The sequence below is a fragment of the Scyliorhinus torazame genome, chromosome 10 (genome assembly GCF_047496885.1).
Source record: "Scyliorhinus torazame isolate Kashiwa2021f chromosome 10, sScyTor2.1, whole genome shotgun sequence".
Taxonomy (NCBI): Eukaryota; Metazoa; Chordata; class Chondrichthyes; order Carcharhiniformes; family Scyliorhinidae; genus Scyliorhinus; species Scyliorhinus torazame.
In genome coordinates this window covers 116,148,500-116,173,608 of record NC_092716.1, presented here as the reverse complement: position 1 = coordinate 116,173,608, position 25,109 = coordinate 116,148,500, and the positions used below count along the sequence as shown (strand labels likewise).

At 46.8% G+C, this 25,109-nt stretch overlaps 1 protein-coding gene across 2 annotated transcripts in view; it reads right to left on the bottom strand.

The window, feature by feature from the left end:
- The window catches only part of LOC140430881 (transmembrane protein 64-like), a 76,442-nt gene extending 54,594 nt beyond the window's left edge, over window positions 1-21,848 (bottom strand). For both annotated transcript variants that reach the window (XR_011949575.1, XM_072518657.1), the window contains exon 1: window positions 21,293-21,848. Coding sequence is in view for 1 of the 2 variants with exons in the window: in XM_072518657.1 (XP_072374758.1) it covers window positions 21,293-21,811 (519 nt within the window). In the remaining variant the exon portion in view is untranslated. The remainder of the gene's footprint in view (window positions 1-21,292) is intronic.
- Between the last annotated feature and the right edge of the window lie 3,261 nt (window positions 21,849-25,109).

Here is a 25,109-nt window from a genome sequence, read left to right as displayed (position 1 = left end):
GTATGAGGAGCCATTGGGGTGGGGGGGGGGGGGGTAGGTATGGTGGATAAAGAGGCATAGGTTGGTCTGGATGCAGCATGAGGAGTTTGTGTGGTCTGAACGGGTGTGAAAGGATGAGAGCTAGAGGAATGTTTCTGTCCAGCAACAAAGGTTATCACAGCACTTAGTGTCACCACCAAGTATTCATCAGGTTGAGTCAATCACCAAAGGTATGGAAGCGGTAGAGGTGACAGTTGAAGAATAACAGACTATTTCTGAGTGGAGGCTTAGTACTGGCATTGGCCTTGTTAAATGACATTCTGATTCCAATTTTACAGGGTCTGATATAAAGTGCAGAACTCCCATCCATTTGAAGAGCCAAGTGATTTCTTACAGATCACATAGCAACCTTCATAATAGAGATAACCACTCTGTGGACTGCATTAAGCGCCATCTCCAAAGGAAACCTCAGAAACGCCAGTTGGAGCACAACTGGAGCACCCTTCAGGAATGGTCCCACTGAAAAGTGATGGAGAAAAGAAGCCAGCACTTGTTGACATGTTAAAGTTGGTTTCAACAGGCTACACAAGTCCACTGATTTCTCTGCAATGGGTTAAAGTGCTGGAACACAGAGGCTGAAGTTTTGCCCAGGCTATCTCAACACCGGGCAGCCTCTGACTGCCTCTGAATTGTTTCTGAGGTCATGGGACCTGATTTCCATTACACTCGATCCTCCCCCACACCGGAATGAAAATTGGAGCTTCCGGAACAGGAGTTTGGTTCGTGGGAGCCACGGGTTCTCCCAACCTGGATGCAAAAATTCAAGCTGCTACCTGTTGGCTAAGATGTTGAACCGAAGACACACAAAAAACATTCTGGGCTGCAGCTGGCATAGGTCTCCCACCCTTCACGATTGCAACGCCTCATGCACCCCCACCCTCCAAAGACCTTTACTTACTCTGCTGGTGACAACTCTGGCCTGTGCGGCTCCTGGCAGCTCAGCTCACCTGAGAAATTCAAAAGGGTCTGGAGCTTCAAAATCTTTACCGTCCAAAAGTCAAATTGTACTCCGGGGCAAAGTGAAGTGAGATAATACAGCCAGTGCAATCTGCTGTCTTTTTCTTTATTCCTTTTATTTCATTTATCTTTGCTTCTCGATAAAGAGATATGAGGTGTTTTGTTGGACAGCCAGTGAAGTGTTTGCTGTCAGTTTGGAGTGATCAATGATTATTAGATATAGCTCTTGGAGCTAAAGGGATCAATGGATATGGGGAGGAAGACGGGATCAGGGTATTGAACTTGATGATCAGCCATAATCATAATGTATGGCGTACCTGGTCGAAGGGATGAATGGCCTCCTCCTGAATCTATTTTCTATGTGTTATTCTGTATGTTTCTATGTATTATTCTGCTAATTTATCTAGCTTTCCAATAGCAGGGTTGGGGTGGGAGGGGGTGTCAGTATTCACTTGGAGACATACTGGGCAGAATTCTCCGCCCCGCCGCGCCATATTTCTGCCCCGACTGACCGGCGGGATTCTCCGTTACGCCAGCCGGTCAATGTGGTTTCCCATTGTGGGGCAGCCCCACGCTTTCGGGAAACCCCCGGGTGCCAGCATAACGGAGAATCACGCCGGCGGAGAATCCCAGCCGCTATCTTTGATTTGTTGTACACAACGTCATCTCCTGAGCTTATTCTCATGTTAAACACAAATAAAAATGATCTGCAAAGCCCGAATCACAACACTGCTGTTTTTTTTTCTTCAAATTATCTTCCTCTCTCTCCCTCTATACTGCTGGCAACATTCAAGTGCTTATTATTCTTTATCTGTAAAGCTAGCCAGTGAGGATTGGGAGGTTATTCCTCTATTGAGGCATCATGTCGAAGCAGACATTTCAGCAATTTCAGGCTGGGGACATTGAAATGAGCAGGAACAATGGCTAGAGGCACTGAGATCAATTGGAGTATCCCTACCACCACCTTGCTGAGGCCATTTAACTTGGCAAAGAGCGAGGCAGATTTAGCTGTGTGGTGTTATGTATATTGCCTAATGCAAATTTGGTTGGTTAAAAAATGCTTTGCATGGTTCCAATAATTTTAATGCAAGACACGTTGATTCCAGGCCAAATGAAGCAGTTAGGTATCTCTTGCTCCCAATCAGACAACTGCAAGAAAACATGGACTAGGTTAAACTGCCACACATAAATGTTATTAATTCTGTTGCAGTGGTAAGGATTAATAAGGGTGACACCCAGCCAAGTGCTGAGGTGATTAGGAAATGGTCCCTAGCTGTGACAATTTATGACAGGGAATGTTAACTAGTGGGAATACTGCCGGGTAGTCTGAGTGAAGAGAGGAGTGGATAGAATAAATGTCAGTGAGATAAATAGGTGAAGGCCATGGCAGATAGCTCTGCAAACGCATGTCAAGAGAAAATAAACAAAGAATAGTGAGAGAGTCACAAGGCGGAGGGGAAGGGAGTAATAAATCCATTTAGTGCAGTGATGCATGAAGTAAATGTATTTGTTTATTAACTGCATGTAGATGGAGCATTCTTATGTAGTTATGGAGATGTTATTAACCCTATAAATATAAAATGCACCTCTAACCCCTTAGAGACTTTTAGCGAGCCTCGGATAGATTAGCAAGAGCTGTCAGGACAACAGATTTACAATATTTTTGCATGTGAACTTTCTTCAGGGCCAATTCTCTGGGCATTACGTACAATGGGATACGTCAGTGTCTTTATTCATGAAGAATGTTAATCAGCAATTCACCATGGCTCCTTAGATAGCACCTTCCAAACCCGTGACCTATTCCACCATGAAAGACAAGGGCAGCCGATGCATGGGAACACCACCACCTGCAATTTCCCCTTTGTCATAACCTGCACGGGACTTACAACGTGGGAATGATTAAACTCCCCATGAGCCTTGCTGAATATGAGCTCCCCGTTAAAGGGGGCGATGAACCCTAAACCATGTATAGCTAATCTTCTGTATAAAGTCGGCCAGTTTGAGTACCGACAGAGAGAATAGACCAGCTGGAATCTTTCGTGCCATGTAAATAATAGTTATTGTAATAAAACTTTCTTTCTTTCTACAACCCTTCGTGGTCTACTAAACCCTTCAAGCCACTCACCATCTTGACTTGGAAATATATCATTGCTCCTTCATTGTCGCTGGGTCAGAATCCTGGAACTCCCTCCCTAACGGCACTGTGGATGTACCTACACCATACAGATTGCAGCTCACCACTACCTTCTCAAGGGCAATAGGGGTGGGTAGTAAATGCTGGCCTGACCTGCGACGCCCATTCCATGTATCAAAAAAAGTATTTCAATGTTTCCTGTTCTTCAAATATACATTAGTGCAAAGATATAATAATATCCAATAAAAAGGCAACACAGACATTTCAAGTGGAGTAGTAACTTTATCTGACAGTGCAGTCAACCTCATATTGCAAGGGTTCTCTTCTTCTATACGACATAGAGTGATGGTGTGCAGCTTATACCAGAAAACTACAGGCCAGTTTCTGGGGCACAGCTTTCTCCAAAGTAGGAAGTTTTGAAAGAGTGCCATTGGTAAATTTCTGATAAGAAATTGGCAGATCTCAATGAAGCATATGTTCTGCTTCTACCTGCATTTCATGTAAAGGAAAACCATTTTAATGGGAGTGAAAGTCATATTGCTGAATCCAAATGATATCTGTAACAAGTTGTTTAGCCATCTCGAATGCAGCATTCTGACTTCTCTTCATCTTTCTCACCCTTTGATTTCTAACACTGCCTCGATCAGTAATGGACGACAGAAACAAATTTAACTAGCCCAGAGATACAAGTACATCAAAGACGGTGATTTTCAGATGTTGTATTCAAAGGTTGGATGAAAGAATGAATGAGGTCACTGAGCTGCTGTAAAATCCAGACAGTTAGAAATTAACAGCTCTGTGTTTATGCCAGGAAACCATCTGAGTGATACCAAAAGGAATGTTTATGGCTGTCTTGAGTGGACAATGATGTTCCTTAGAACAGATTAATGCAGCCACAGCGACTGACGTGGGTGTCTCCTCCTGAGCTCACAGTGTGGGTCCGGAGGGTTGCTGACGAGTGAATCTTTCATTCACACTGGTTACCCTTGCCTGAATACATGTACAGGACCAACAGGAGCCTCACTTAGTGGTGTCCACTTGGTGTCATCTAGACATGCACACCATTTCAGCTGCTGGCCTGACTAAGCCTGTGACTAACCACTCCCAGAATCATAGAATTGTTACCGTGCACCAAAAGGCCATTCAGCCCATCGTGTCTGCACCGGCTCTCTGAATGAGCGTCATGAAATTGTGCCTTTCCCTCACTCCTGCACTTTGTTTCTGTTCAAATAATCATCTAACACGCTCTTGAAAGCCTCAATTGAACCTGTCTCCACCACATTTAGAGAGCATGATCCACCGGGCGTGTTGCGCTTTCCCTCGAGTTTGGTGCGGTCAGTGAATGGCTGGACAGCCCTCTCAAGGACTTCCCAACAGTCTTCCCACCTCCCGGGATTCACCCGTCCTGCAAGGCATCCGAATGCTAAACACGCCCCTTGCCGAAGCCAGTTTTCAACCGGCTCAGGCGAACTTACCATGTATCCAGTGGCAACACGGGATCAACTGGCCGCCGCAGCGAGGCTGCAGCCGGGAGCCGTTCAGCAGTGGTCCACACAACTGTGGACCACGCGGAATGGCACCCGGGGGGGAGGGGGGGCTCCCGGGCCATAGGAGACCACTGGGTGGTCAGGGTAAGTGCAGGGTGGCTCCCTAAGTGCAGTTTGCCCAGCTGGCACTGCCAAGCCAGCAGAGCACTGCCTGGGTGCCAGTGAAAAGGTGCATGAGTGCAAAGATGCATGAGTGCCACTGTCAATGACTAGGGGGTGAAGGAGGGGCCATGCCCATGAAAGGAGGGTGGAGGGGGGAATTGAAGAGCGAGGTGTGTAGGGCAGGTAAGTAGGGGCCTCTGGGTGTTTGGGGAGATGACAGATGGGGGTCCTGGAAAGAAGGGGTGCTGTAAGTGGGATTGGGGGGGCCTGAAGAGGGGTACCCCAGGGACCCCATTGCGGGGTGTCCTCACTTGGTGTGGGGTAATGCCCATATGTGTGGGGGATGACATTGCCCAAGGATGGAGGGACTCACAAGCTCACTTCGAGATTGGGGTACAATTTCAAAATGGTGGCCTGATATGTGTTCAGCTCCCCAGTGCTAAAAATAATTCTAAGGGCGCCATCTTCCCAAAAGGGAACAAAGTGTCCTAGCGAGCGTATTTAGCCGTGTGTTTCCAGGCACTCGCAGTGCCGACAAACACGTGACTATTCAATGCTACTCGTGTTGAATAATGAGCCTGAAAGGGGAATTACAGTCCCGTTTTTTACAATGGGGTGCTCTGCTTACCAGAACTGCCCGTTGTAGCGATTTTTAAATTATGTCACAATCTAAGAGGTCCACAAATAAAATCCCAGATCTCCCCTCAACCCGAACGCAACATGGAGGGTCCCCCGGCCCCTGCCCATACCCTCTAATACCCACTGTGGGCAACCCAGCCCATTCGCGCGCGCGCAAAATTTGCCAGCTTGGCACCGGAAACTGTTAATTCCCTTTTAGGTACCTAATCAGCCTACACCTCCTTTATCACCTTTTACTATTTATATGCGTATAGAAGACTTTAGGATTCCCCGTTATGTTGGCTGCCAGTCTTCTCTCATTATCCCTCTTCACGTCTAGAGTGAGCTTTTTCACCTCTCCTCTGAACCTTCTGTATTTCTCTTGGTTCTCAACTGTATTTCCAGTCATAAACACACTTTTTCTTCTTTACCTGAATTTCTATCTCCTTTTCATCAAGGATTTGTTTGCCCTGCCTCTCCCTTTTGAAGGAATTGTGGTAAAATGGCCAACGGCCTGAATCTTAGGCCAAATACAGAATTGGACATTTTAAATTAAGAATTGGACACTTTAAATTAAAGCCACATTCAGAACCACAGACAGGCCCAATGGGAAGTCAACAGCCAAACTCAAAAACACTAAAGAGAGACAGACAGCCAGGGCAAGTTTGGATTTGCCTTGTAAACAGGACTTCAGGAGCTAATCGGCCCCATTCGATTGTTGTGGATTGCCCAGATGAAGCCAGACTTTCTGGCAACTATATTTTCCACCCTTACCTCATGTGGCATAAGATTATGTGCAGACAATGAACCTGAGGATGGACCCGGGGGGGGGAGGGGGGGTTGGGAGGTTGGGGGCATTCCCAGTGTCCTGAAAAATTGGCCGAGGGCCAGAGAAGCTTCTGGAAAGGGGTGAAGGGGAGATAAAAAAAGAGACACACAGAGACCCTCATGAGCAAAGACTCGGTGCAGAGGCAACAGAGAAGACTCGACGGCGAACCTGTCTTAAATTGTGAACCTGTGTTTGTCCTCAGTTCATCTCGCAAATAAAGGCACCTTGGTAAATAGTTTTAGTAATAAACTGTCGCATTATCTGATAATTTACAGACACCAGAATATGCATTGACTGTTTAGCTGCAGTTTTTCCCGCTGACCTTGTTCCAGTTTAACTGGCCCAGCTCCCATTAATTGGCTCTCCCCCAGTTAATTATTCTTACTCTGGATTACCTATTGTCCTTTTCTATCATCATCCTAAACCTTACGATACAATGATAACTCTCTCCGAAAGAATAACTGACACCTGGGGGAAAGGCAATTATGATGCGATGGGGCAAGACTTAGGATGCATCGGATGGAGAGGAAAACTGCAGGGGATAGGCACAATGGAAATGTGGAGCTTGTTCAAGGAACAGCAACTGCGTGTCCTTGATAAGTATGTACCTGTCAGGCAGGGAGGAAGTGGTCGAGCAAGGGAACCGTGGTTTACTAAAGCAGTCAAAACACTTGTCAAGAGGAAGGAGGCTTATGTAAAGATGAGACATGAAGGTTCAGTTAGGGTGCTCGAGAGTTACAGGTTAGCTAGGAAGGACATAAAGAGAGAGCTATGAAGAGCCAGGAGGGGACATGAGAAGTCTTTTGGCAGGTAGGATCAAGGATAACCCTAAAGCTTTCTATAGATATGTCAGGAATACACAAATGACTAGGGTAAGAGTAGGGCCAGTCAAGGACAGTAGTGGGAAGTTGTACTTGGAGTCCGAGGAGATAGGATAGGTGCTAAATGAATATTTTTTGTCAGTATTCACACAGGAAAAAGACAATGTTGTCGAGGAGAATACTGAGATTCAGGCTACTAGACTAGAAGGGCTTGAGGTTCATAAGGAGGAGGTGTTAGCAATTCTGGAAAGTGTTAAAATAGATAAGTCCCCTGGGCCGGATGGGATTTACCCTAGGATTCTCTGGGAAGCTAGGGAGGAGATTGCTGAGCCTTTGGCTTTGATCTTTAAGTCATCTTTGTCTACAGGAATAGTGCCAGAAGACTGGAGGATAGCAAATGTTGTCCCCTTGTGCAAGAAGTGGAGTAGAGACAACCCTGGTAACTATAGACTAGTGAGCCTTACTTCTGTTGTGGGCAAAATCTTGGAAAGGTTTATAAGAGATAGGATGTATAATCATCTGGAAAGGAATAATTTGATTAGAGATAGTCAACACGGTTTTGTGAAGGGTAGGTCGTGCCTCACAAACCTTATTGAGCTCTTTGAGAGGGTGACCAAACAGGTGGATGAGGGTAAAGCAGTTGATGTGGTGTATATGGATTTCAGTAAAGCGTTTGATAAGGTTCCCCACGGTAGGCTACTGCAGAAAATACGGAGGCATGGGATTCAGGGTGATTTAGCAGTTTGGATCAGAAATTGGCTAGCTGGAAGAAGACAAAGGGTGGTGGTTGATGGGAAATGTTCAGACTGGAGTCCGGTTACTAGTGGTGTACCACAAGGATCTGTTTTGGGGCCACTGCTGTTTGTCATTTTTATAAATGACCTGGAGGAGGGCGTAGAAGGATTGGTGAGTAAATTTGCAGATGACACTAAAGTCGGTGGAGTTGTGGACAGTGCGGAAGGATGTTACAAGTTACAGAGGGACATAGATAAGCTGCAGCGCTGGGCTGAGAGGTGGCAAATGGAGTTTAATGCAGAAAAGTGTGAGGTGATTCATTTTGGAAGGAATAACAGGAAGACAGAGCACTGGGCTAATGGTAAGAGTCTTGGCAGTGTGGATGAGCAGAGAGATCTCAGTGTCCATGTACATAGATCCCTGAAAGTTGCTACCCAGGTTGAGAGGATTGTTTAGAAGGCGTACGGTGTGTTAGCTTTAATTGGTAGAGGGATTGAGTTAGAACATAAAACATAGAACATTACAACGCAGAACAGGCCCTTCGGCCCTCGATGTTGCGCCGACCTGTGAAACCACTCTAAAGCCCATCTACATTATTCCCTTATCATCCATATGTCTATCCAATGACCATTTGAATGCCGTTAGTGTTGGCGAGTCCACTACTGTTGCAGGCAGGGCATTCCACGCACTTACTACTCTCTGAGTAAAGAACCTACCTCTGACATCTGTCCTGTCCTATATCTATCTCCCCTCAATTTAAAGCTATGTCCCCTCGTGCTAGACATCACCATCCGAGGAAAAAGGCTCTCACTGTCCACCCTATCCAATCCTCTGATCATCTTGTACGCCTCAATTAAGTCACCTCTTAACCGTCTTCTCTCTAACGAAAACAGCCTCAAGTCCCTCAGCCTTTCCTCATAAGATCTTCCCTCCATACCAGGCAACATTCTGGTAAATCTCCTCTGCACCCTTTCCAATGCTTCCACATCCTTACTATAATGCGGCGACCAGAATTGCACGCAATACTCCAAATGCGGCCGCACCAGAGTTTTGTACAGTTGCAACATGACCTCATGGCTCCGAAACTATGGACGATAAGGGAATAGTGTAGATGGGCTTTAGAGTGGTTTCACAGGTCGGCACAACATCGAGGGCCGAAGGGCCTGTACTGCGCTGTAATGTTCTATGTTCTATGACACTTGATCTACTTGGCCCACCTCATTTCCAAGAACCAGGTCCAACATTGCATTCTTTCTTATTGGACTGGACAAATACTAATGTAGAGTATTTTCCTGAACACAATCTGGGAACATTTGCCCCTCTCCATCCTTTACACTACCACTGACCCAGTCACATATGGGTAATTAAAGTTCCTTATAGTAACTACTCCATAATGTTTGCATCTCTCTGTAATTTCCCTGCAGATTTGTTCCTCTATATCCTTTCCACTGGTTGACAGTCTTTCGACGGCACCACACAATGCAATGTTAGGACATTGTTGGGAAACCTTTTGTCTGTCCTGTGTTCTCTTTTGTATCCCCATCTTGCTGCCTAATTTGATCTACAGTTTTCTGGTTCGCTGCTACAGCATTACTGCACCCTTCGGGATTTGTTTAAATTACAGTCTTTGAACACTGGAACATCCCTGTTCTGATAGACCAGGCCCAAACATCCCCTTTACGTTCTGTGGCAGATCTTGTGATGTTGATTTGATGGACTTGGCAAGTAGCCAATCGGTGAATGCAGAGTTTGTGGCCTTCTCCTATTGCTGCCTGTGATTGGTGGAGCAAGTCAAAAACTTTGAGAGAAGGGTCTTCTGAAGAATTCCATCTTTTGTGTCAGTTCTGTGAAGGAAGCTCAGCTAGAACGTAGTGGAGAATCTCCCTCCCTCTCTTTGCATACGATTTTAAGAGGCCTTCTCGCTAAATCTGTGGAGACGTCCTTGTTTAAAAGGAATAGAGAGAAAACAGACTTGCGTAACAGTCCTCTGGAAGGAAAAACAAGCTGTTTTCCATTGGTATCTAACATTCTAACTCTCTGTCTCATGTGCTGAGAAGAGCTCAAACTGAAACTTAAACTGAGAATAAAGTACAGCCAGAGTTCCTGTGCAGAGTTCAGACAAAGGGGATTAAAAACTGTATTTACTCAGGAAAGCAGCTGTAGTAATTTCACAGGGAGACAAAAGCTCCATCTGGTGATAGAGGAGCAGAATTGCATCGATTTGAACATCCTGTGTGCAGCACCATCTGGTGGTCGGCAATTGGAATTGCACTGACCTGAAAATCCAGCTCCATCCGGTGGCTGAAAGACGAAACTGCACCAACCTGAATATCTTGAGCAAATCTATTTCTCGAGGCCGCAACCACAGCAGTGAAAACTCACCTCAAACTTTTCCCTTTAATCCCCATTTTTTATCCTCTCCAACCCTTACCTTGTGTCTCTTTTGTGTGTGTCTGGGTGGAGGGTGGGATGGGTTTGGGGATTAGGTAGACCATTGTACTGTTGTATATAGTTATTCATCTTTTCCTCTTCCTATTGTTAAACAGTTTACTGACAAATCTGGGCTGGATTCTCCGCCGTTGGGATTCTATGTTTCATCGTCAGTCCGGGGATTTCCCAACGGTGTGGGGCTGCCCAAAATAGAAAACCCCAGTGGCTGGCAGGCGAGACGGAGAATTCCGGGGGCCTGCCGCCGGCCCTGGTGTCTGTAACTCATTGGAGCAGTCAAAGATCTCAGGAAAACACAAATTATTGGTTAATTCACTTATGTTGTGACTCCGGGATCTGTAGGGCTGGAATTGACCGAGAACTCAGCCAGGGTGTCATAATACGTTCCACTGATTGGCGGTCTATAGACTACACCGTGCAATGCAATTGTCTCCGTTTTATATCTTAGTTCGAGCCAAAATGATTCTGTCCTTGAATCCTCTGGGACATCCTCGTTCTCCAGCACTGCAATACTTTCCTTAACCAATATCGCCATCCCTCCCCCTTTCCTATCTTTTCTGAAACTTGTAATCAGGAATATTTAACACCGAATCCTGCCCTTCCTTGAACAAGGGCTCCTTTATCATAACATTAAAATTCCACGTGGCTGTCTACACCTATAGCTCACCAACTATTAATGATTACTGGGCCAGCAGCAGCAAGTGTGTGAAGTCTTCCACTGTCTTAGGCTTCCCAGAAATTCATAGTAGACTCTCCTGTTTTATCAACCCCATTTTTAACTTATCTATTTTCACTGTTCCTGTGGATCTCCAGCAGTTCCTTCACCTCTGTACAAATGACAACATACATAGAAACATACATAGAAGCAGGAGGAGGTCATTTGGCCCTTCGAGCCTGCTTTGCCATTCATTATGATCATGGCTGATCATCCAACTCAATAGTCTGATCCCGTCTTCCGCCCATATCTCTTGATCCCTTTAACCCCCAAAAGTATATCTAATATCTATATCTAACATATTCCCAACCTCGTGTTTGTCTGTGTGTGAAGGTCGGGGGGTGGTGGGGGTGGGGGAGGGGGGTGGGGGGGGTGAGGGGGGGGGGGTGGAGAAAGGCCAAACCCTACCCCGCTACCCCACCATCTATAATCCTCTGTTGAGAAACTGTATCAGAGTGTGTCACTGAGAATTAGGAACGCAAATTCCCCCGGGACTCTCGCTGCACATCACCATCCCCAATTCAGTACCTGCATTAATGTCAGGTTCCTGAATGAGCATCAAGCAGCACATGGTTAGATACAGAGTAAAGTTCCCTCTACACTGTCCCCATCAAACAATCCCAGGATGGTACAGCTCGGGGTTAGATACAGAATAAAACTCCCTCTACACTGTCCCCCATCAAACACTTCTCGCACTGGTACAACACGGAGTTAGGTACTAAATAACAGCACCACAATTCAGCAAATGATTGAATACTCATTTGGTTGACAGAAGAACATTGGCCAGCAGAGTTCTTTCCATAATGCCGTGGGTTATTGTACTTACTCCGAAACAGTCAGTTGGCATTTACGCTATCTTGATAGACAGAGCAACATTCTCTCAGTGCAGGAGTGAAATGTTGACATAGATTATGTCCTCAAGTGTTGTAGGTATTGAAGTCATGTCTTTCTATCTCACAGGCCAAAGTGATAACTGCATTCAAACTGATAAACATTGAGGAACAAGTAGTAGAATAGTGTATATTTTCAGGAATGTGCACTGAGAAAGAGTCCCCCTGGATGTTTCTCCTGGTATGAAACTATACACACACGCAGATACACGCACACACACATAAACAGACACACGCAGACAGTAAGAGACACACACATGCATGCATGCAGTCACATACGCACGCAGAGACACACACGCAGGCAGAGACACACATGCAGGCAGAGACACACACGCAGGCACACACACAGGCAGAGACACACGCAGACACACACACATGCAGACACGCACAGACGCAGAGACACACACGTGCAGACTCACATGCATGTAGAGACACACACGCAGAGGCAGACACACACACGCAGAGACCCACGAGGCAGACACACGCACACATTGGGGCAGAGACACATACATGCAGAGACACACACGCAGACACATGCGTGCCCATTCCCAGTTCCTAGTAGTATTCTGGTACTGACCAGGTACCCAGACTATACCACTCCACATCGTCTTTGGTTCCTTTTGTGGCTCAGCAGCACATCAGATAGGGGTAGTCTATCCGGTGAGATGTTAATTACAGGCCCCATTGCCTCCATGTAAAAGATACTATGGCATGATTGTGAAGAAGGCCAGGTCTCCCTGCTGTTCTGGCCAATATTTAGCCCTCAGGCAACATCGCTAAAACAGATTAGCTGGTCATTATCTCATTTCCAGCTGTGAAACCCTGCAGTGTGCTAATTGGCTGCCATGTTTCCTACATTACAGCAGTGACTACATTTCAAAAGCACTTAATTGATGGTGAAATGCTTCGGGGCATCCTCAGGTTCTGAAAGGCCCGATTTAAAAATGTTTCTCAGGTTGAATTCAATCCTGGGAGGATGTCACATTCTCCTTTCTCTACTGGTCTATCTGCCAAAACATGTCAGAAAATACCGTGTGTAATTTTATAATACTGTTCAACTTGTCTTTTGATCGCAGAATGGGCCCACTAATTTACCACCTGACTTAGAACACAATATTTTACCATGCCTGAAAGGCCATCCATTTAAAAGTCAAATTGTTAAAAATTTTGAAGATTAATTGCTGTTGCTGTGGGTTTTACAGTTCTGGCTCCATGTCATGCGAAACCAGCTGAAAATTTCTTAATTTGCTACTTCAACTGCTTTGAATTGTTATTACTGTTAGTCTGACGGATACATGCTGGAAACAAAACATTAATATATATCTACAAATGATCTCGAGGCATAAAATGGGCAAAGGATTTAACATTAGCATTTTGTCGTAAAGGGTTACTAAACTGTATAAAATACATCTAATTGCAGTTGCAACTTGGATGTGAGTAACCAGGCCTATATAAAAGTTTTTTTGACTGCAGAGTGGGAACAGAATGCACGGAACAAGGACTGAGTGCAAAGAGGAACAACTGCTTACTTGGGAATTTCTTGCAGGCTGGATATCTCTGCTACGTTTTTCTAAACTATAATTTAAATGAACAGCCTGACTTCGAACTTTAAAACTGAAAGCTGGTATCAGAAACTGCCTGGCAGTGGCAGTTATCTGCTAATCAACTGAAGTGTATTGCCTGAACAGATGTTAATAACTTGAAGACTTTCTTGGCAGTTGCAATTTGGCTGCAAGTCACTCGCCCTCTAAAGAAGAAATCAGGTTTTGTGACTGCATAGTGAAGGTGATGAGGCCTGAGCATAATGAGGGACAAGTGCTAATATAGGAATTTGGTCAGTTGGGGATTTGGTGCAGAGAAGGCAGGAGCTGCTGCTTTTTATACCTTTTCTTCAGCCTGCAGTAGCTGGTCAATGGTCAAAGGCATTAATTAGGTAAGCAGGTAGGTGATTATTAGTGAGTTTTAACAATTTTTTTCTTTAAATGGGCAGCAGTTTGAGCTGATACTGGGGAGATAAAAGCATTGCGTTAAATTGATAGCTTGACTAGTTAAACTAGTTAATATATCAGTAAGAAGTCTTACAACACCAGGTTAAAGTCCAACAGGTTTGTTTTGAATCTCTAGCTTTCGGAGCACAGCTCTTTCCTCAGGTGAATGAAGAAGTGGGTTCCAGGATCACATATATAGACAAAGTCAAAGATGCAACATTCAAAGTATTGCCTTGCATCTTTGACTCTGTCTATATATATGTTTCTGGAACCCACTTCTTCATTCACCTGAGGTAGGAGCTGTGCTCCGAAAGCTAGTGATTCGAAACAAACCTGTTGGACTTTAACCTGGTGTTGTAAGACTTCTTACTGTGCTCACCCCAGTCCAACGCCGGTATCTCCACATCATAGTTAATATATCAGAAGAAAACAGGTGGGCAACACAGTGGTTGGCACTGTGGCTTCACAGCACCATGGTCCCAGGTTCAATTCCTGGCTGGGTCACTCTCTGTGTGGACTCTGCCTGAGTTTCCTCCGGGTGCTCTGGTTTCCTCCCACTAGTCCCGAAAGATGTGCTGTGAGGTAATTTCGCCATTCTGAATTATCCCTCTGTGTACCTGAACAGGCGACGGAATGTGGCGAATAGGGGCTTTTCACAGTAACTTCATTGCAATGTAAGCCTACTTGTGACAATAAAGATTATTATTATTATGTGTTGAAGCTGTAGTATGTGGGAGTTGGTGGACACCAGTATGATCCACAACGACCACATCTGTGGTAAGTGTCTGCAGTTCAACTTAGGCTCAGTGTTGAGGAGTGGGAGTCTAAGCTTCAGACACTGCGATGCAGCAGGGAAGGGGAAGGTTACTTGTGCACTCTGTTCCAGGTGGTAGTAACACTGCTTTGAATAAGTTCTACAGATTTCTACAGATGTGCCATAGAAAGCATCCTACTCGGCTGCATCACAGGTTGGTAAGGCAACTGCTCAGCCCAAAATTGCAAGAAACTGCAGAGTGTAGCGAACTCAGCCCAATGCATCACACAAGCTTGCCACTCTCACACTGATTCTGTATACACCTCCCGCTGCCTCAGGAAGCCAGACAGTATTATCAGAGACTCCTCACACCCAGGCATGACCCTTCCATCAGGCAGAAGGTACAGAAGTCTGAAAACCTGCACATCCAGACGCAGGAATAGCTTCTTCCCCACAGCTACAAGACTCCTTAAAGACTCTTCCTCGGACTGATCTGTTACCTGTAAGAACACTATTCACGACGCCCTATGCTGCTCTTGCTCATGTATTTGTTTTATTTGGCCCCTTGTTCCGCACTGTAACATAACATAAGAACTAGGAGCAGGAGTAGGCCATCTGGCACTTCGAACCTGCTCCGCCATTCAATGAGATCATGGCTGATCTTTTGTGGACTCAGCTCCACTTTCCCACCCGAACACCATAATCCTTTATTCCTCTATTCTTCAAAAAACTACCTATCTTTATCTTGAAAACATTTAATAAAGGAGCCACAACTGCTTCACTGGGCAGAGAATTCCATAGATTCACAACCCTTTGGGTGAAGAAGTTCCTCCTAAGCTCAGGCCTAAATCTACTTCCCCTTATTTTGAGGCTATGCCCCCCTAGTTCTGCTTTCATCCGCCATTGGAAAAAACCTCCCCGCATCTATCCTATCTATTCCCTTCATAATTTTATATGTTTCTGTAAGTTCCCCCCCCCCCACATCCTTCTAAATTCTAACGAGTACAGTCCCAGTCACTCAATCTCTCCTCATAATCCACCCCCCCAACTCAGGGATTAACCTAGTGAATCTCCTCTGCACACCCTCCAGCGCCAGTACGTCCTTTCTCAGATAAGGAGACCAAAACTGAACACAATACTCCAGGTGTGGCCTCACTAACACCTTATACAGCTGCAGCATAACCTCCCTAGTCTTAAACTCCATCCCTCTAGCAATGAAGGAAAAAATTCCATTCGCCTTCTTAATCACCTGTTGTACCTGTGAACCAACTTTTTGCGCCTCATGCACTAGGACATCCAGGTCCCTCTACACCGGGACCCTTTTGCTGTTATTCCTACCAAAATGGATAACCTCACATTTATCAACATTGTATTCCATCTGCCAGACCCGAGCCCATTCACTTAAACTATCCAAATCCCTCTGTAGACTTCCAGTATCAAAGAACAAAGAAAAAGAAAAATTACAGCACAGGAACAGGCCCTTCGGCCCTCCAAGCCTGTGCCGATCCAGATCCTCTATCTAAAACTGTTGCCTATTTTCTAAGGATCTGTAACCCTCTGCTCCCTGCCCATTCATGTGTCTGTCTAGATACATCTTAAATGACGTTATCATGCCTGCCTCTACCACATCCGCCGGCAATGCGTTCCAGGCACCCACCACCCTCTGCGTAAAGAACCTTCCATGCATATCTCCCTTAAACTTTTCCCCTCTCACCTTGAACTCGTGATCCCTAGTAATTGAGTGCCCCACTCTGGGAAAAAGCTTCTTGCTATCCACCCTGTCTGTACCTCTCATGATTTTGTAGACCTCAATGAGGTCCCCCCTCAACCGCCGTCTTTCTAATGAAAATAATCCTAATCTACTCAACCTCTCTTCATAGCTAGCGCCCTCCATACCAGGCAACATCCTGGTGAACCTCCTCTGCACCTTCTCCAAAGCATCCACATCCTTCTGGTAATGTGGCGACCAGAACTGCACGCAGTATTCCAAATGTGGCCGAACCAAAGTCTTATACAACTGTAACATGACCTGCCAACTCTTGTACTCAATACTCCTTCCGATGAAGGAAAGCATGCCGTATGCCTTCTTGACCACTCTATCGACCTGCGCAGCCACCTTCAGGGTACAATGGACCTGAACACCCTGATCTCTCTGTACATCAATTTTCCCCAGGGCTTTTTCATTTACCGTATAGTTCGCTCTTGAATTGGATCTTCCAAAATGCATCATCTCGCATTTGCCCGGATTGAACTCCATCTGCCATTTCTCCGCCCAACTCTTCAATCTATCTATATTCTGCTGTGTTCTCTGACAGTCCCCCTCGCTATCTGCTATTCCACCAATCTTAGTGTCATCTGCAAACTTGCTAATCAGACCACCTATACCTTCCTCCAGATCATTTATGTATATCACAAACAACAGTGGTCCCAGCACGGATCCCTGTGGAACACCACTGGTCACAGTTCTCCATTTTGAGAAACTCCCTTCCACTACTACTCTCTGTCTCCTGTTGCCCAGCCAGTTCTTTATCCATCTAGCTAGTACACCCTGGACCCCATGAGACTTCACTTTCTCCATCAGCCTATCATGGGAAACCTGATCAAATGCCTTACTGAAGTCCATGTATATGACATCTACAGCTCTTCCCTCATCAATCAACTTTGTCACTTCCTGAAAGAATTCTAATCAGTTGGTGAGACATGACCTTCCCTGCACAAAACCATGTTGCCTATCACTGATAAGCCCATTTTCTTCCAAATGGGAATAGATCCTATCCCTCAGTATCTTCTCCAGCAGCTTCCCTACCACTGATGACAGGCTCACCGGTCTATAATTATCGGAATTATCCCTGCTACCCTTCTTAAACAAGGGGACAACATTAGCAATTCTCCAGTCCTCCGGTACCTCACCCGTGTTCAAGGATGCTGCAAAGTTACCTGTTAAGGCCCCAGCTATTTCCTCTCTCACTTCCCTCAGTAACCTGTGATAGATCCCATCCGGACCTGGGGACTTATCCACCTTAATGCCTTTTAGAATACCCAACACATCCTCCCTCCTTATGCCGACTTGACCTAGAGTAATCAAACATCTATCCCTAACCTCAACATCCGTCATGTCCCTCTCCTCAGTGAATACCGATGCAAAGTACTCGTTAAGAATCTCACGCATTTTCTCTGGCTCCACGCATAACTTTCCTCCTTGGTCCTTGAGTGGGCCAACCCTTTCTCTAGTTACTCTTTTGTTCCTTAGAAATGAATAAAAAGCTTTGGGATTTTCCTTAATCCTGTTTGCTAAAGATATTTCATGACCCCTTTTAGCCCTCTGATTCCTCGTTTCAGATTGGTCCTACATTCCCGATATTCTTCCAAAGCTTTGTCTGTCTTCAGTCGCCTAGACCTTATGTATGCTTCATTTTTCCTCTTAGCTAGTCTCACAGTTTCACCTATCATCCATGGTTCCCTAATCTTGCCATTTCTATCCCTCATTTTCACAGGGTCATGTCTGTCCTGCACTCTAATCAACCTCTCTTTAAAAGCCTCCCACATATCAAATGTCGATTTACCTTCAAACAGCTGCTCCCAATCCACATTCCCCAGCTCCTGCCGAATTTTGGTATAGTTGGCCTTCCCCCAATTTAGCACTCGTCCTTTAGGACCAGTCTCGTCTTTTTGCTTTACCACTCATCTTAGTGTTGTCTGCAAACTTGTACACATTGCACTTGGTCCCCACATCCAAATCATCTGTGTAACCAATCACTGTTTGTCGATGTACCATTTGTCAATGTACTCTGGTGATTATTCTTTTTGTCTACTCTGTATGTACTGTGTACGTTCCATTGGTCACGGAAAAATACTTTGCACTGTACTTTAGTACATGTGACAAAATCAAATCAAATCAGGTACCTCTGATTTGGTCTGTGGTCAGGCACAAGGGGGGTGGAAAGAGATGCAGTTATAGTATAGGACAATACAGTTGGGGGGAATAGATACTGTTCTCTGCAGCTGAGAGCATGATTCCTGAGGTTTGTGTTGCCTGTCAGGTTCATGGCTTAAGGACATCACCTCCAGGCTGGAGATGAACCTGGCAGAGGAGGGGAAAGATCCAGTGGTTGTGGTCGACGTGGGTAATAATTACATAGATAGGACCAATCATCTGTTTTGGTGTGTTAATTAAGGGGTGGATCGTGTCCCAGACACCAAGGAGGTTTCCCTACTTTTCTTGAAGAAACAATGTGAAATGAAGAGGCAGTTTAATACCTCTGTTGCAAAATAGCACTACTGGCAATACAGTACTCCCTCACTTTGAGCTTAAAGTGGATGCCTGTCAGTAACTGATAAAGTTTTGAGGTTAAAAGCAAATTACTGCGGATGCTGGAATCTGAAACCGTTTTCTCATTTTACCTCTCTCCCACCCATGTCCCCATTCCCCCCACATCTACATCTGTCACAGCTTACCCTCTGATTTTAGTTTCTCTGCTGCTTGGCCTTTCACACCTTTTATTCTCTCTGGGGACTGTCATTAGCACTCTTTTCCCTTGGTTTCTGTGGCTGTGACTCATCTTTCATTCCCTTACCCTACAGTATAAATATCTCCCACTTTCTATTTCTTTTAGCTTTGACAAAGGGTCATCTGGACTCGAAACGTTAGCTCTTCTCTCCTTACAGATTCTGCCAGACATGCTGAGATTTTCCAGCATTTTCTCTTTTGGTTAAAGTTTTGGGGTTATTCTGTTCTGGATATCTCCCCATTTCTCTTTGGTGAATATGGTACAGCAACACGAGTGCCTGTTCTGCACTGTTACATCAGGCAAGTGGTCATTGCTCTTCTGTGAATACCGAACAATTCAACCAAGGGGGGGTGGATATCACAGCTAAACTTATTCCTGTCCTCCCCTGACCTGCACACTTGCCATTTCCCAACCAGGTGCAGAGGGCACCAGGTCACTGAACAGCAGTGGTTGCTATGCTTGCTGCTTTTACCCTCCTCCCCATCCTGGTTGAGGCAAAATGTAGACTGCTGCTCTCCTGAGATCATGAAGAATCATAGAATCAACATAGTGCAGAAGGAAGCCATTCAGCCCATCGAGTCTGCACCGACCCTCTGAAAGAGCACCCTAACCAGGCTTCCGCTCTATCCCTGCAGCTGCAAACTCCACCTAACCCAGACATCCCTGAATACTAAGGAGCAATTTAGTATAGCCAATCCACCTAACCTGCACATGTGGGAAGCAACCGGAGCACCTGGAGGAAACCCGTGCAGGCACTGGGAGAATGTGCAAACTCCACACAGTCACCCAAGGTCGGAATTGATCAACTAACTCAGTACAGGTGAGGGTTCAAGCCGTGGACGCTCTGACCATAACAACTCAATTATAGGACATCTAAATCAGTGGAATGAATGAAGAGATCTGACTTCTAATGGAGAAATGGTCCTGAACCACTGGACATGAAGCACACCTTGGTAGGAAAATCGAAGAACAAAATAGTTTTGATATGGAGAGAAACTGCAGAATGTTGAGGGATGGGAATGTCCTCCTAAGCTAGCCACAAATATGTTAGCATTCAGGTACAAAAAGTAATTCGGAAGCCAAATGGAATCTTCGCCTTTATTGCATATAAAAGTAAGGGAAGTTTAGTTTCCACTGTACAGGGCATTGGTGAGACCACACCTAAAGTACTATGCGCAGATCTGCTCTCCGTGCTTAAGGAGGGATTTGAAGGTAAATCAGAGAAGTTGATTCCTGATATTAGGAAGGATTGAGCAGGTTGGGCCTATAATCATCAGAGTTTAAAAAGAATGAGAGGTGATCTTATTGAGTGGGCCCAACAGGGTGGATTCTGAGGAGATGTTTCCCCTCTTGAATTAGGGAGCACAGTTTCAGAATTATTGAAAGGGTCATGAATTTTCACAGTAACTTCATTGCAGTGTTAATGTACGCCTACTTGTGACACTAATAAAGATTATTATGAAATCTTTGGTATTCTCTCCTCCAGAGAGCAGTGGAGGCTGGATTTAGACAGATTGATCGAAGGGAGTTGAGGGTGAAGGGTAATGGGTGGGGGGTAGGTAGGAAAATGAAGTTAGGGCCACAACTCAGATAATCTATAATCTTACTGAATGGCGGAGCTGGCTAAAGAGGCCAAACAGGCCATTCTTGGTCCTTTTTCTTCAGTCCATTGAATTCCATTGCATCACATATTGAGGTTACTCTCTTATAATAATCGCTTATTGTCACAAGTAGGCTTCAATGAAGTTACTGTGAAAAGCCCCTAGGCGCCACATTCCGCCGCCTGTTCGGGGAGGCGGGTACGAGAATTGAACCCGCACTGCTGGCATTGTTCTGCATTGCAAGCCAGCTATTTAGCCCACTGTGCTAAACCAGCCCTCTTATTCTCAAGCAGTTACCACTTTTCCAACAACGAATAATATGTAGACACTGAACCGCATAGAGATATTAGGACAGGTGGTCAAAGAGATTTTAAGGAGCATCTTAATGGGAGGTGAGAGGCTTTGGGGGGGGGGGGGGGAGATCTCCAGAGATGAGATCCTTGGCACGGCTGCCAATGTTGGATCATGGAGTTGACCAAGGGGCCAGAATGCGAGAGGGGGGGGGGGGGGAGGGAGAACAAAAATCTCAAAGGATTGTTGGGTGGAGGGAGAGGGGCGTGATGCAGTTTGAGATAGGAATTCAAAAGGGCACAAGTGCCTACTTACGGAGAAGACCGCGTTCTGGAGTCCAAAGGGGATGGGCGTCAGCCTCGCCAGGAAGACCACCTTTAGCCCACTGGTCCCATCCAGCACTCGGATGATGGCACTGAGTTGGGCATTCCCTCTCACCAGGGCGGTCATGTATGCCAGCAGGCAGCGCTTGGTGACCAGGTGCGCCAACAGGGTGCCCACCGCCACCCCCAACACCACCACCGCCAGCCCTCGCTGGAATCCATACAGGTAGCCAGGTGCCAGGCTGAGCAGGGTATAGCCCCAGCTCCAGGGGAAGGAGATGAGGGTGAATGCCAAGGTGAAGAGCAGAATGCCCACCCTCGGCTCCTGCCTCTCCAGCCACAACAGCAGGTGGCGCCGGCTCGCCCACAGCAGCGCGCTGCCCAGAGCCGTCACCAGGGCAACCAGCAGCAGGGGGCGGTGCAGGGCCCCAGTCTGGGCACACAGGCCCATGGACGGCCCGAACAGCAGTTCCCCCGGCTGTCCGCTCTCCGTCACCCTGGGCGGCCCCATCACGACAGCCGCACTCAGCGTCCCGATGTGGCATAGTCTATCCCGCCCCCTCGCTACCGCACCCCCAATTTCGATTGAACCAGCTGCTTGTCAAACAAAGTCCACTGGAGATCCTTATTTCTATTGGTCCATTCTCCTGTCAATCAACGCCTGACGGATAGCTTCATTTTTATTGGTCCATTCTCCTGTCAATCGCCGCCTGACGGAGAGCCTCGTTTCTATTGGACAAGCCTCCTGTCAATCACTACCCCCAGGATTCGCTTGTCAAACACCCCGCCAACATCCTCCTTCTTGATTGGTGAAGCCACTTGTCAATCATTGTACCCACAACGGTTCATTATGATTGGACTGTTCTGCTGTCAAACACGGCTCCGCTACAATCCTCACTCTGATTGGTCCAAACCCCTGTCAATCACCACGCCACGACTCGCTTCCTCCTGTAACCGCAGTCACGCCTCCCAAATTATAGCAAAGTGCTGAAGATGCTGGAAACCTGAAACCAAAGCAGAAAATGCTGGAAAAACTAGCGGGGTCTCCAGCCACAACAGCTGTTTTCTTTAGTTTTCTTGCTTTGCCCCAATATAAGCCCGCCTTCCCCCACAGGGCCAGCTGTCACTTGTTTTTCAGCTTTCCTTCCACTGACCTTTGTTCTCCAATGAACACTTCTGCTCACTATATGCCACTATTAACACTTATTCAGTCCTTACGTCCATGTCAGGGAGAGGGTTTCAGATTCCTGGGGCATTGGGACCGGTTCTGGGGGAGGTGGGACCTGTACAAACTGGACGGGTTACACCTGGGCAGTGATGTGTTGGGTACTCTGGATCTGTGGAGACTGCGTTTACCATAGCAGTAACATAGACAGGCTACCAACACTTGTAATCGTACAACACTATTTTATTAAGCTAGAAACTGTTGAACATACTTTCACTGTGGGTTAACACAATGTTAGATTAAACTAAAGACTTATGCCTGTCCTAACCAGTCTATGCACTCAGCACATGGTGAAGACCTGTGTTGCAAGCTGTAAGCTCTGTCCTTCTGAGAGGCTGCATCCCGAATGAGCGGGAAAACTGATCCCCTCTGTCTTTATAGTGAGTGTGCTCTAACTGGTGATTGGTTGCGGTGTGTGTGTTGATTGGTCTTGCTGTGTGTCCATCAGTGTGCGTGTCTGCACCATGATATACTGGTGAATATTATGACATCCCCCCTTTTATTAAAAAAATGTATGTTTGTGGCAATAAATAATGTGTGGTGATAATGTTCCTAACTACGTATGGGGTGCGAAGACATATTTACAGGACTATGTACATGAGAACTAAGCTATTTACATGGGAAGGTGCCTGGTGCAGAGAAACAGTATGCAACAAGAGTAACGAGATCAACACTATATACAAACCAGGGAAACGATCAAACAAAGCAATGAAACAATTCAGAGTCCATCAGTTCGAAAAGTTCATAAATTTAGTCTCTGAGGTGGGCGACGAATTCTGGTTGACCACCTTAAGGGTGGTCGAGAGCCGCCGGTTCAGGAGCGGGCAGGACTGCGTCAAAGTCAGGGGGAGGCAGAGTGACAGGGAGATCTACATAGTCCGTGGCAGGGTCAGCAGGAGGGCGAGGCGACACTGGAGGATCACGTGGCGAGCCTGGATCAAGACGAAGGGCGCGACGATTGCGGCGCAGAATAGAGCCATCTGGTAGACGAACCAGGAACGAGCGGGGGGGGGGCCACCTGCCGAAGGCCAACAGCGGTTGCAGACCAGCCACCATCCGGAAGATGGACGCGGACGTTGTCATCTGGAGCCAGAGCAGGGAGATCAGCTGCACGGGAGTCATGAGCCACCTTGTGCTGTGCACGAGACAGCTGCATCTGGCGAAGGACCGGAACGTGGTCGAGGTCTGGGACATGGATGGACGGCACCGTCGTCCTCAGGGTGCGATTCATGAGTATTTGGGCTGGCGACAGGCCAATGGACAGTGGGGCGGAGTGGTAGGCCAGCAAGGCAAGGTAGAAATCAGACCCAGCATCGGCCGCCTTGCATAGGAGCCGTTTGACTATATGGACTCGCTTCTCTGCTTTCCCGTTGGATTGGGGGTACAGGGGACTGGATGTCACATGGGCAAAATTGTACAGCCTGGCAAAGTTGGACCATTCTTGGCTGGCGAAGCAGGGGCCATTGTCCGACATCACCGTGAGCGCGATGCCATGTCGCGCAAAGGTTTCTTTACATGCACGAATGACTGCTGACGAGGTGAGGTCATGCAACCGTATCACCTCTGGGTAATTCGAAAAGTAGTCCACGATCAGGACATAGTCTCTACCCAGCGCTTGGAACAGGTCGATGCCCACCTTGGTCCATGGTGACGTGATCAACTCATGGGGCTGCAGGGTCTCACGTGGTTGGGCCGGCTGGAAGCGCTGACAAGTGGGGAAGTTGAGCATCCTGTTGGCTATGTCCTCATTAATGCTGGGCCAGTAAACTGCCTCTCTGGCCCGTCGGCGGCACTTTTCCACGCCAAGGTGGCCCTCGTGTAGTTGTTCCAGGACAAGCTGCCGCATGCTATGCGGGATGACAATGCGGTCCAGTTTTAGAAGAACCCCGTCTACTACCGCCAGATCATCTCTGACATTATAGAATTGAGGGCATTGGCCCTTGAGTCACAGTCCGTTAGGTGGCGCATGACACGCTGTAGCAAGGGGTCAGCCGCCGTCTCGTGGCGAATTTGGAGAAGGCGTTCATCCGTGGCAGGTAGATTGGAGGCCGTGAATGCCACATGGGCGTCAACCTGGCTGACAAATTCCGCTGGGTCACATGGAGTGTTGACTGCCCTGGAGAGAGCGTCAGCAATGATGAGATCCTTGCCTGGGGTGTTTACCAGCTGGAAGTCGTATCGCCGGAGCTTGAGAAGAATACGCTGGAGGCGAGGCGTCATGTCGTTCAAGTCTTTCTGTATTATATTGACCAGTGGGCGATGGTCGGTCTCGACGGTGAATTGAGGAAGTCCGTAGACATAATCGTGAAATTTAACAACACCGGTCAGAAGGCCCAGGCATTCCTTTTCTATCTGCGCGTAGCGCTGCTCCGTGGGGGTCATTGCACGCGACGCATATACAACGGGGGCCCATGATGAGGCCTCATCACGTTGAAGGAGCACTGCCCCAATGCCGGATTGACTGGCATCGGTCAAAATTTTGGTCTCCTTTGCTGGATCAAAGAAGGCTAAGACCGGGGCCGTGGTCAGTTTTGCCTTGAGTTCCCTCCATTCGCACTCGTGGGCGGGGAGCCATTGGAAGTCT